This window comes from Mus caroli, chromosome 14, assembly GCF_900094665.2.
Source record: "Mus caroli chromosome 14, CAROLI_EIJ_v1.1, whole genome shotgun sequence".
Taxonomy (NCBI): Eukaryota; Metazoa; Chordata; class Mammalia; order Rodentia; family Muridae; genus Mus; species Mus caroli.
The window spans coordinates 77,893,201-77,906,778 of record NC_034583.1 but is presented as its reverse complement, the minus strand read 5'-3'; the positions used below and the strand labels follow the sequence as shown (position 1 = coordinate 77,906,778).

The 13,578-nt window shown below is 36.7% G+C and overlaps 1 protein-coding gene across 3 annotated transcripts in view; it reads left to right on the top strand.

The window, feature by feature from the left end:
- Positions 1-13,578, top strand: part of Diaph3 (diaphanous related formin 3) — a 473,693-nt gene that overhangs the window by 271,635 nt on the left and 188,480 nt on the right. For all 3 annotated transcript variants that reach the window (XM_029469353.1, XM_021182083.2, XM_021182084.2), the window contains one exon: positions 12,230-12,354. In XM_029469353.1, the coding sequence (XP_029325213.1) occupies positions 12,230-12,354 (125 nt within the window). The remainder of the gene's footprint in view (positions 1-12,229; positions 12,355-13,578) is intronic.

Below are 13,578 nucleotides of genomic sequence, written 5' to 3'. Positions count from 1 at the left end.
CATTGGCCAGGATAAGAGACCACACTTTTATTTTCTCCTCTCAACTTAATTGCCTGAGAAAACTTACTCATCCTTCTGACTTCTTTAATCCTGTTTGTGGTTTTCTGTAAGACCTTCAGTAACTCAATGCAGGCCACTTTGGATTCTGCCCATGAATCCATTATAGGCTAAGCTGAGGCCTGCAGTGTTGTCTAGATTTTCCCTCTTTTGTGATCTCGAGGATGATGGCATTCTCCCTTCCGTGATCTTTCTCGGCTGTCTTTTTGGAGCTTGTTGGAACCTCACATAAGTATGTCAGTATTTGACTTTTCCTTTAAGGATGAATCCTGTCCTGGGAATCTTTACCTCCTCTGTCTCAGGATTGTTCCTAGCCTTGTTGGGAGTGGACTTTGCTCTGAGGAGTCTATTGTAAGAAGTGACTTTCTGTAGAATGTCAAGACGGTTCACCAAAGCCCACTTGTAACTTTTTCTATGTGTGCATTCTTACCACTTAAAAGGATTCCTTGATGTTCGGCTTTGATTTTCTTTTGTCTTGTTTAATATACTTCTTTTTGCTTCTCAGTCTCTATCAGTGTACTTCTAACTAGGAATTCTTTTATCTGACCCAAATAATTGCCTGCTAAATATACCTCCTACTTTCTAGTTCCTCATGAATTTCCAACATTTTTTGATAAATACCTAACTAAATACCAAATGCTTCTCTTTTATTCACCTACTGTGAGCACTTAGAACACTAAATTTCCAGGTGGCTGCCACCTGGAAACTGTATCCTGTCTGAAATTTTCACATTCATCTTCTGTAGCCAGCATTCAGGTTTCTAAAGATTGCCATGGACTCTCAGCTGTTGCCTTCTCAAAATGACAAATGTTATAAGAAGGCACATAAACTGTTAGGATATTTGGTATTAATAATTTGTTCATTGTCATTCCCCCACCCCCACCCCCGCAGAGTTACCAACAAACCTAACACTGTGTTCATTGAGTGTAATCAGCTTTGGAGTGGATTTCTAGGCTGGAAGTTTATAGTTTGAGTGAGATGAACAATTAGCTTGATGTTTCATGTTGTATGATATTAGAACTTAATGTATACTTCTATTTACTTGAGTTTACTTGATAAGATACTCTGTTAATTTATGATGTACATATGAAAGAATGACTTACTCATTGTGATAGGAGATACTGGCTTCATGGCATTGTGAAGAGGCAGGAAATCTACTTCTGCTTTTAGTGCCTGAATTGTGCTTTTGATAAGCTCCTATGTCATCACTCCTCTACGATTTCTGAACTTGACTGTGGTTAGGGTTGTGATTTCTCTGCTTAAAGTGAGAACATTGTCTTAAACTGTACATTTATTTAACCCAACTTCTGTCCCCGTAGGAAGAGGAAAAGCTAGGTTATTAGCCTCCCCTTGGCGATATGCACAGGGAGACTATATGGTGACATACTAAGATGATGGTCCTATGCAAGCTGAGGTGACAGGCTACAGAGAAAGCAAGGCTGCCACCACCATAGCTGTGAAACAGGAAGTTAGCATTAAGCCAACTAGTATTTTACTTATGACAGTGACTCTACCAAATGGAGCTTTTTTTTTCTTTTTTGTTTGGAGATCTTTACCCATAGGATAGCATATTCTGATTATTTCTATTTTATAAGATTAGATCTAGTAGCAGTTATAAATGCAATATTTAAAGCTCTAGTGAGTAATTTATAACTGGGGAAGGTCCCTGTCCAAACTACTAGTTACCTCACTTGTAAACAATTACAAATATTCTTGGATTTTTATGTGAATAGTCATAAATGAATATATACACAAGGAAGTATGAAACATTCTTAAATGTACTTGTGACTACTCACATTTAATGTTAGAGTTCAACTGATGGTATCTCTTTGGTTTACTCCTAAGATGCATTCATTTATGCTGGCATATGCCAAGGTTGGTTTTGTGTATCTTTTTTCCTCACTGTTCTTGCATGTATATTTCTTTTCTATTTATCCCTGCTTTGCATATGTAATACTTGTGATTTTAATTAAAACATGTAATTGATGATAGTTGGGAATAGTCTGGGTTACCTGATGAAAGTAACCAAAGCAGAAACGTAGATCATTTTATGTTTTTATTCTCTCAAGGTTAGATTGAAGTGTTTCTGAGCTGTTTTCTCTGTGTCTACAATGAATAAAAACTGTGCTCATAAGGGTAGCCTAGAACTCCTAGGATGTATTACAGTGTTTAATTTCATGTTATAGACATCTAATGAATATATTTAGGAAGTTAATAAAGCTAGAGATAATAAAGGTAAATTTGCTTTCAAAATATAAATTACTTAAATAGTGCTGCTTATACTATCTATAGATAATGGGATATATGAGATTTTACAATAATTTTTTAATATATAAAAGTAGCACAGTTTTTTTTTAATCATTCCCAAGGTAATCCTAGATTTCTGCTTACTATTTACTTTGTATTACATGCCGTGTATAATGGTAGAGAGCCATATATGTAATTCCTGACGATTGATTTCTAGGAGCGTCAATGTAGATTTGGCTTCAAATGTTCAAACTGGAAACTTGAATATGAGGTTGTTAGTATAATCATTTTATAGTGCAAGTATAAACTGTTCTGAAAGCAGCTTGCTGGAACACAAGCAGTATGGCCACGATCAGTAGAAGGATTAAAGATGCTGCAATGTGACATTGAAGAACACTGGCCATGCAGGAACTACTTGGAGCTAAAGATTACTTTTTGAGATACTGAGCTAGGAACATTTCCTGAACCCGCTGCTGCTTGGGTTGATAGATGATGATGAAGAAGAAAACTACATCACGAAGACCTCTATATCTTTTTGGAGGTTAACAGACTGAAAGTGGCATCAACACAGCATTAATCTTCTCCAAGAACTAGCAGTTTACAGTGTGTGCAGATTTTTGGCCAGCAAGAGAAGTAGCTTCAAGAGGAGTTCTGTCAGTGTCACCTATGAGCCACAGCTAAGATCAAATAGCAGAACAGTATCTGTAGTGGCAGCCAAGGTCTTGGATCTCTCTTTAAGCTGCTGGCGGTAAGGCAGTATTTACTGCTCCTCGTTTGCAGCATGGGATGGGAAATCACCAACAAGGAAGATGAAAGATGCCAAAATAGGGCAATCAGAAGAACAGCTTACAATAGTGCATCTGTAATTTACAAAGAAACCCCGGCTGCATATATAATAAACATACATGGCAGTTGCCTGTGTCTCTTGAGTGGCAAGGTAATGTGTAACCTACAGGGGTGGAGGAGAAGAGACCTAGAATTGATAAACTGCTGTGGGCAGAATTTGAACTGTTCCTCAGAAACCCATACGTTGTTAGAGAATATAAAAATCTTGAGTGAAATTCTTATTAATTTCTTTGAACTACCTTAATGGATGACTATAGCCGCATGTCTGCAAATAACAAGTTTATTCTCTCCCATATCCACACAAGCTGTAAATTCCATGTAAAAGTAGTTGCAACAGGCCATTTTTCTAGAAAGGTTCAAGGAAAAAAATTGCATTCTTTTCTTGCCTTTTTGTGAGTTCTTGGCTTGTAGTAGAGCAGTGTACACTTTGCCTTTATCTGTTTGGCTGCCTTCTCTTTTAATATCTGGGTAGCTTATCCTCTGCCTGGGTAACTTGTTAGGAATTGTTTTATATTGAGATAGATACTCAATTCCATCTATGAAAACCCTGATTACATGGAGGTCACATTGAGATTCTGGGATGATGTGCATTTTTTACAGGTACCTTTCAACAAGCTACAGTTGTTCTTATTGACACTATCTCAACTTCATGGAGTATGGCCATCACTTCTAGTATCATGAAGCAGTCAAGAGAAATTGCCCTTGTAGTTATATTTGGAGTTCACTGGACTTGAAATTGAACTGATTTCATTTTTAAGGGTCACTGTTGATAAGCTGGTCAAATTTCCAGATACAAAATGCCTTTAAATTCATAAATTCTTCAGAATTTAAGGGATTTTTATTTACAGCTATCATAGCTAATAATTTTAGATGGCAAACAAAATGTCCTCAAGTTAGATATTAGAGAGTTTGCAATGTGGGAGAAGCTGCTCTTTCAAATCATTACCATAGAAGCTAACCAGCTCGAGTTCAGATGCCAGGTTCCTAGAGGTACCCCCTCAGTGAGGTAGGGGTGGTTCCTAGAGGTACCCCCTTTGATGAGTTAGGGTTGATTCCTATCCCCTTCAGTGAGTGGGGGGGACTTTTGGGATAGCATTGGAAATGTAAATGAGGAAAATACCTAATTAAAAAAATGAGAAAAAAAAAAAGAAATGATGTTGACTCACATTCATATGTGAGTCTAAAGAATTGGTGTATAACTTTACACATGTAGAAGAGCACTATACTATATATATGTGTAACCTTCATCTCTCTGCTCACAAGGGTCCATTCTTATTATGCCTTATGTCTTATTATGACTCACTAGTGAGGCGCATTTGGCCTATAAATATGTCTGCTAATATCAACAGAATAGCAGTTTCCTAGCAAATAACTTTGACAATACTAAACACTTAATGAAGGAAACAATGAGGACCTAGCAATTGCTTTTGCTGTTTTGAACTTAGAAGACATGAACTCTTACTCTCAAGCAGACACTGAGTAGACTGTGTGCTAGATACTTGTCTCTGTAAGAGCAAGCTTTCTAGTGAGCATCTAAAAAACTAGCTATGAAAACGAATTTACCATCATTTTACAAAAGGTTTTGTCTCACCTCATATGGAGTACTGGCGGGCTATGGGTACAGAGGTCTGTGTTATATGGAATTGTCCATTTTAGGTGTGAGAAGATGAGTACTGAACATAAACCACAGAAAGTGATAGGATATGTGCATCACTAGGCTAGCTCTTGGTGAGCAAAACACTGACATATGTGTGTAGCACAATGTCATTAGGAGTCTTTTTATTGCTACATGTTTTAGGGTTTTTGTTTGCTTGGTTTGTTTTGTTTTTAAAAAGAGTAGTCTTCAGTGTTACCCCATGTCTTTAGGCTGTCTAGTTTCGGGTTCTTGGTCACCTAAGCAGTGTCAGGTATGGGTTCTATCTCATGGAGTGGATGTTAGGTCAGATCAGATATTGGTTGGTTAGTTCCACAGGCCTTGGGCCACCGTTGCCCTAGCATATTTTGCATGCGGCACACCATTATAGACCAAGGGATTTCGGGCTGAGACAGTACTTAGGTTCCCCATTGGTAGTATGCAGAGTACCTTCCTGTACCAAAAGACTGTTACACAACGGTGAAGACGCTCTGTAGGCACCAGCTGGGTATCTTTATGTTTATACGTTGTATGGATGTTGCCTTCAGTAATTTGGGCATTGCTGTCTATTTGTAGTGAGCACCCTGTAGACTTGGCAACAGTCTGTGTTGTTTGCAGCTCCCAATAGGACCCCTTTGGCCAGCAAAACCAATAGATATAATGTAATTCAGGTATTGAAATCTACCTTTGGTTACAGGCGATGGAACACTCTCACCCATTATTTGCAGATTTCATTTGCATCTCCTTCATCTATGTATGTGTTTTAGGAAGTTTCTACTGCATTAGGTTTTCATGCTACCCCTCAAATTGCCCTTAAATTTTACTGTCTTTCCTCCACTTCATTTCCCTTATTCCACTTGACTCTGCCCCTACAGTTCTCAATCCATCCCTAACTATCTTTTCTATTTCCATTTTCTAAGATCTATATGCTTCCCTCCCCCCTCAGTTTCTTACTTCATAAGGAGCCACCTGATGAAGTTGGGGACTGGGATAAAGCCATAGGTGGCAGAAGATGGTTTGTGGGGAAGATATATGCAATCCACTGAAGATAGGTGAAGGGAGGATGCACGAGGCAGTTTGCTGCAGAGCTGAGGTTTAGACTGGAATATTGGATTTGGAGGGAAGGAGCTAGAGTTGCAGATCTGTAATTAGTGTCCCTGCTTCCTTTATACTTCCCCTGTGGGCCACTGAAAGGCAGAACCATCACCCTCCAGTATATGCACATGAAATTCTTCGTTACCTGTAGGGGCCATTTTGACTATTGATAACAACCATCCCTTCTGTGAGCTATGGGATTTAATTTTTGCCTTTTTTTTTTTAGTATCCGTTGATATAAAATGTTTTCAAGTTCTCACATTTCAACATGATGTCCGCTAGTTGGATTTGTCCCAGAAATACAATTTTCATTCAGAGATCCTTCCTCCCTTTAAGTCCCACATCCTTCTTGCAGAGTAGAACAATTTGTTCTTCATATAAATGTAAAATTCCACTGCAGAAATATGTGCTCTCTGTTTTCTGATGTTACTTTTAAAATTTCTATTTTTCATCATTCATTCTGCATGCCCTTCAACAAATATAAGCCTTTCTCTGACAACAGGATGTGGAAACCAAACCAAACAACAGAAACCTAGATTTCAAGCCTAGAATATTAATCTTGATCTTCAGTTACTGTTTGTACTGTAATATTGTAACAATTGTCTTTCCTTGTAGACCTCATTGATGTCAGGAGGAAAATGCTGTTAAGATTTATTGGTGCCTGTCTTGTCCATTTGACTTTATTATTTTTAACTTGACAGTCATAAAATATTATGCAGCTATTATTGCATTATAAAGGAAAAGCTAATTTGTTGACTGAAATTTGTTTCTAACCTAAAAAAGTTTCTGTTCATGGAGGAAAGTTAATTTAGTACAAATGTTTAACTTTTCCAGTGGTAATAAGTTTTTAAACTTTTAATAATGAAATTATTTTCTTATGTTGTATCAAGGTATATAAGTGTAAATATGACATTATTTAATAAATTGGTTAGGAAATGATAATCAAGGTTCAAGAGTACTTGTTATGGATCATTTTTTTTATTACAAAGATTACTAAATACTTCCTAATCGTTTTAACTTAAAATGCTCTCATAATATTGTCATGATATTTTTAAAAACTTATATTCATTGTCGCTTTAAGTTCAAATGTATATGTCATGATTTAAATTCTAGTCTAAAGCCTCTTCAACACTATTGGTCTGTTCTGGTCATGGTGACAGCATGCTTGACAAAAGGCTGACAGATGTTCATCAACTAGATAGTAAACATCGTTTTACATTTTATTTCTCTTAATTTTATTAGAAAATGCTCTGATAAATTCAAAATTTATTCCTCCAACAAACATTTAAGGATATGCATATATGTTATATTACTGAAGATACAGTAATATATCTTTTGTTTTGGACAAAAGAATAAAACTTTCATAAAAATTATAATTAGAACTGTTAACACATTTAGTGACATAGATGAAACTCAGTTCTGTCTTACTAATTGTAAAGCCAGTCTCAAACAACTGTGCGGTGCAGGATATGAAGTCCTCTTTTACAGAATTGCCACCATTGGGGGACAAGCTGCATAAAGTGATATCTTTATAGAGTGCTTCAGTTGCAAAGGCTGAGACACTTTATGGTAGAAGCATTTGAGTGCACGTCCTGGTGAACTTGGTAAGGCTTGGCTTTTGGTATAAGGCCAAAGATAAGAGTAATGCAGGACTGGGATAGGCAGCACAGGTGTAGGTGATGCATGACCTGTATGGAATCAGGTACAATGTGGATGGCAACCTATAGGAACAACAGAACTATAAGTTATATTTTACATTTGAGCATACTTTATAAGAGATTATCACCTGTATTCTGCCAGGTTGTATGTAGATCTTGGTTCAGATACAAATGTTATATAACAGACATCTGGGAATTAGTATGGAAATCCATATGCCAAGTGCAGAAATGGTGTTGGAGAAATACAGGACCCTGGAGGGGCAGGGATGTTTACTTTGTCTGAGCATAGGAGCAAGATGCCTGTTGTATGTATTTGAATATTATATATGACTGGGAAGGTTCGAAAACCAGCAGCTTTGTGTACAGGAAACAACTTGTGGTGGCCCTGCCATTCCTTTGTAGATGAGCTGGTTGAGGACTGGACCTTAGGTATCTGAGATGGCATATCTGGTTGAATCTTCACTAAAAGAGCCAAGTTTATACCAGCTCTGTTTTTATTGTGTTTATTCTGAGGAATGGCAAAAGATTCATTTCTTAGTCCAGAAATGTGACAAAGTTGAAAGGTAAAGTTAGGATGAGCTTCTCGGAATCCTCAGATTTATAACAAATTCAGGACTGATAGCTGCCTGCACTTGAAACTGATATTGAAGCCCACCCCCAACCCCCAGCAGAGCTGAGAAGCTTACCTGTGCCTTAGGCTTGCTAGCCAAGCTCACTACTCTAAATCCCCAGCCCCTGAACTGGCACCTGAAAGGGGCATCCTCTTGTGAGAGTGAGCACTTGTTCTTGCAGAGAGCATGCTGTTCACACTCTAGCTCATATACAGGTACGTCTGTGAAGGAACACCTCTAGAGACTATACTGTTGAAAAGTCCCCTGTCTATTTCAAATTAGTCATGAAAAATCATCTTTGAGCCTCAAGGGTAAAAGTTTGTTTGAAGAAGAACAAAAACTGTTTATAGAAATTTAGTAATTACTGGACAAGAAACTGCCAGACTGACTCTTAAAATTCTTTAGTTTTACTCATTTGATGGCTCCAACCATTAGACTGTATTTTATTAGCCTGGAATTTACACACTTTTTTTCTCTTCCAAATGTGTTTTGGTCCTTACTTAAAAGCTAGCAGTGAGAGGTTGGTCAATTACATTTAAATTCACTTAACTACAATGTACGAGTAATGTAATCAAAGAGTGCAGATGAAGCAGAAGAAATGGCTTAGTAGGATTTCTGTTTGTAGAGTAGACACAAGCACATTTTATAGGGTAGCTTAATTATTCTGCCTGGTGGCCTTAAGTGTGCCCCCTAAGAACCTCTAATGATTTGCCAGGAACACAATGACTTTCTTTACACTGACTTCCTCCCTGCCACGGTGTCCTGTTGACCTGCAGTTTAGTGGTCATGGTGAACACTATGCCTTTCCTGTTGTTTCTTAGATGTTGCCATCACTTATTTCAGCATGATTCATCATTGATTATTCACTTCTACAATTAAGAAAAACACAATATATTCCCCCATTCCCCAAAAGGCTTCATCCTACACTAGACGATTTAATATCTTATGGAAAGTCAGTGAGATAAGAATTTGAGGTGGCATACTTTTGTAATGTTGAAATTGAACATAAAAGAAGTTGATTTACACCACAAGAATGCAGTCCTCAATGCACTATACAGGATGGTTCCAGAAGCCTTCTGTCCAATATAGACTAGTGTTCCAATGTATTAAATATGTGAGTAAAGGATGTGGACTTTACCATCCCCTCCCTCCTGGTCCTCAAGGGAGAGGAAGGAGAGGCTGTCAAGCTTAGGTTAGGCATCCATGGCCAGTGATTTAATTACCATTGCCTTGTAATAGTATTCCAATAAAGACTGAAGCGAAGCGCTAAGGGAGCTTCCTGGTTTGTGAGCCTAGAGATTTCTGGCAGGAGTGTGGCTTGCCTGAAGAGAACAGGGAGCTCTGCTGGATCACCTATTCTCTGTAGTAGGCTTCTCCTTCCTCGGGCTGTTCATGCATTGTGTCCATTTTAATAGCACTACAGCTGTAAGGATTGTAATTTCTCAAGTTCATGAGCCACCCTAATGAACTTTGGAACTTTAAGGAAGGGCTTGTAAATTGTAGGAACTCGAGTTGTAAAGAGTTAAGAGACTCAGTTGGTGTTGGAAAAAGTCTGTGTGGTGCAAGAAAACAACCACCAAAGTACTAGCAACCCCCCAGTAACAGCTCCAGCTGTGTTCTTTCTCAGCATGTGGCTTGTGGCTTTTGTTTCCCAAGTGTGTTCTCCACAAGCTCACAGTTGTTGACTTCTCTGTCAGGAACCATTGTCTTCCTTCTTGCTTTACCTATTCTACAGGTAGTTGAGGGACTTTATACCTACAGAACCTTTGGCAGCCCTCATTAAACAAAGGTCAAACCTACATAAGCACACATTTCACTAAGTAAATGTGTATTCAGTCAAGCTGCAGGTTTGTGTCTGCTTTGTTTTATAGGTTAGGCATATTTCCCAACATGTCCCTGGTATCTTTTGATTTATGAGGGTCCTCACACTCCTATTTGTTGTTGTCCTTGATTTTCCCCTATATTTTGGGCATGTGTTTTTGTATTCAATAGTAAGATATTGTTTTAGATGTTCTTTTTTTAAAAAAGTAACATTGCACTTTTGAATTGTTTATGCTTTTCTTAAATACTAAGCCTCGGTTCCCTCATTTTGTAAATTCGGAACACTAATGATACCTAGATTATGATGTGAGAGAGGCAGGCAAAGGTAACGTCATCATTGATACTGCTATAGTCATAAAATATAATTCATAGCACAAAGTTGGTACAGGACTCTAAACTTTCCTGACCACTTATTTAGTTAATAAAAAATAATTTGTTTTTTAAAATCTTTTCAAAATAGCATTTTCAAAGTATAAAAACTGAGTCAGCAGTGAGATTTCTTGAATAATTGTAAAGCACATGCTAATGACACATTAGAAAGGGGACCAAATAGAGGAGGAGAGCAAAAGGTACCCTTTCTGTAATTCAGGGAGAAAGCGTAAGGAGTAGCAAAATAAGCACTTGGAAGTAAAAGACGTAAAGGAAGCCTTGTAGATCTGGTGGAGGAGTAGCCATGGTTGCGGACACATTGATGGGCAGACATAAGATGACCTATTAGCACTGGAGCAGTGTCCAGCAGCATGCTGGTTGGCAGTAAGAATGAACCTCGATTATTACATTAACTGCTGTCATAGTGGGAGGATTCCATTCAAACCTTTGTCTCTGTTACCTTCTCGTTTACTTTTAAATTGGTAGATAAAGCTGAACCTACAGCCTCCTGTAACCTAAGCATAGACTGTTTCTCTAGGTTCTGTCCTTAGCCCTATCTCATTTTGAAAAGCCTGGATAGGATATACACCAGAAATTTAAAAGAGAAAAGACAAATCATTTGGGAAAATGTACATGAATATAAATTAAGAATGATTTCCCATTGGTCTGAGCCAAAAGCTATAATATCATTCTTCTGACAACTGTTACATGTAACTCAGTCATATAACTCAGGCATTGTGGTATTTAACAATTAGATTGTTAATTAAAATGAAAGTATATGTTAAGATTTTATTAAAAGGTATTCATGGCATTGTTGTTTGGTATACAACTATATAAAAATAAAACTACCATTTCATATTTTTACATTTTTCATTTTTTTGCTGTTGCATTGTTTTTCAAGAACATAAACCATTATTGCTGGGTTTTGTTGTAATATTTCTTTGTTTCTTTGTTTGTTTGTTTTAAACCATGTTCCTGGGTATTTTGATTGATTCACTGGCTATCTCCACACTTATAGGTAAAACTTGCACTCATTCTTCACAAATAATTCATTGTTAGAAAATGAAATTTTAGAATTATTGTATTAATTTAAAGATATCATTTTACATAACTTAATAGGATTTTTTATTAAAATTTATCTGAACCTAAAGCAAATCAATATTTAAAAGTCATTTTGAGGGTACACCTTCTACTTTATGGAATAGTTACCTCTTATTCATGTAAAAGTGAACGAGTCTGTCAAGATTGACTGCTTACTCTTTGCAGCAAGGCCAATTCTTTCCCAATGGCTCAGCTGTCCTGGTTACTATGGGTTGTTCATGTGTATTGACTGGGAGACCATTCAATGCAAAGATGCAGCCTGTCGATGATTAGATAGTGCTCAGGTACTGGTAAGGTGTCTTTGTGATTTAGAATGTCATCTCCGGCCTCTTCATTCCTATGAGAGACTAGTTTGTCCAATACAGAGATTTTTTGGCACATTCTTCCCAACTATTCACCAGTTCTCTTAAGAGATTTGTTGGGGAACATGTAACAGTTATATTTGAGTTCATTACTTCAGTGAACTTCCTTTGCTCTTCTGTGACTAGATTCTTCTGTTGTGTTTGTAGTGGTTAGGATGTCTACTTTTAACCATTTGCTTCTTAAGTGTGGTTGGCTTATGTAGAAACTTCCTGTTTCTCTATTTTATAAAGAATCCATTGTCTGATTTCCTTTATATCTGGATTTAAAATTCAAAAGGTTAAAAATTAAATTTGATGAAACAGAATGTTTTAGAATGCATTTTCCCACTATGAGTTTTTTTTTTTAACAAATGTTTTGTTGCTAGATTGTTGTACCTTTTATATATTATAATTTTGTCCTTTCAAGACATTTAATATGCTCTCTTCTAGTCTCTGTAGAAATGCTGGAAAAGAACTTGAAACAGATGGGAAGGCAGCTTCAACAGCTTGAGAAGAATTTGGAAACCTTTCCCCCTCCTGAGGACTTGCATGACAAGTTTGTGATAAAGATGTCCATATCCTTTTGATATCTAAATAAGTTCGTTGTCAATGGATCTACAATTTCATATTGTTTTAAGTTTCTTTTTATAACTAAGATACATTACATAGTGTCATATCATTAAAGGTTTAACTTGTATCTTTCAGGTAAACTTAACTAGGCTGTATTTTATCATAAATAATACACCAAATATTTCTATGTCTTTTTACCTTTTGTCATCTTGAATGATAGAATGTTTATTCAATTTTCTCCTTCTGTTTGCCCAATTCCATCTGATAAAGATATTAACACTTAGTTTGAGGAAGTTTGAATCTAATGTCGTGAAATGTGACTTAGCTACATTTGAACTATTTCAGGAATCAAATATAGACTACAAAATCCCAACATGCCTGACTACTCAAGAATTGATTTACACTAGAAATTAACTCTGATTCCACATAATGTAATGTCTCCGTTACAAGACTCTGCCATTCCAAACTATAAAAGGGAGCTTGTCCTAATTACTGTGTGTGCATGTTTTCTTCCGACTCAAAATGAAGGTAGTGTATGTAAATTGGTAGCATGGAGGCTTGTGTCTTGTTTGATTTATACTTTGTATACACTTGTTTTTGGTATTAGTAACTTTGCCACTTAGTCTCTAATTAGTAACTGAAGTAATGACCATCTTTAATTCCTGAAGCTAATGTTGAGTTGCTGTGCAGACCACTGTATGAAATCAGCAAAGGGTATCTTTTTCATGGTAATGAAGTATTGTTATATGCATTATTAAAATCCCATATGGATATCCGAATTTTATACGAAAGGACAACCCAGTTGTAAAACGAGGAGTTATAAATAGACTTCCTTAATACTTTAAACTGATATATTTGAAGTAATATGACTTCCTCTTTTTACTTCTCCCTTGACATTTAGTGAATCAGAAAATTATTATTTGGTTTGTCATAGACTTTATTGTATGTGCTTTCAACCTAATTGTGAATTAGTTCAATTTTATCTTCCTTCTCTATCTTTGTCAGGAAATATCATAAAAATGCACTCAGTAGCAATCAGTTAAGGGTAATGTGTTTGTTTCCTCTTGAATCTCATCTCCCACCCAGCTGCTTTTTAAAGCGGTTGTCTCTATAGACTTGGTGAGGATTTATTTTCCTTTCTCTTTTTTTAGACTAAAAAATTAAGTAAATATCCATCAGAAGTATAGATTTTCATCACCCTTTCAGCTGACAAATTATGCATTTTACTA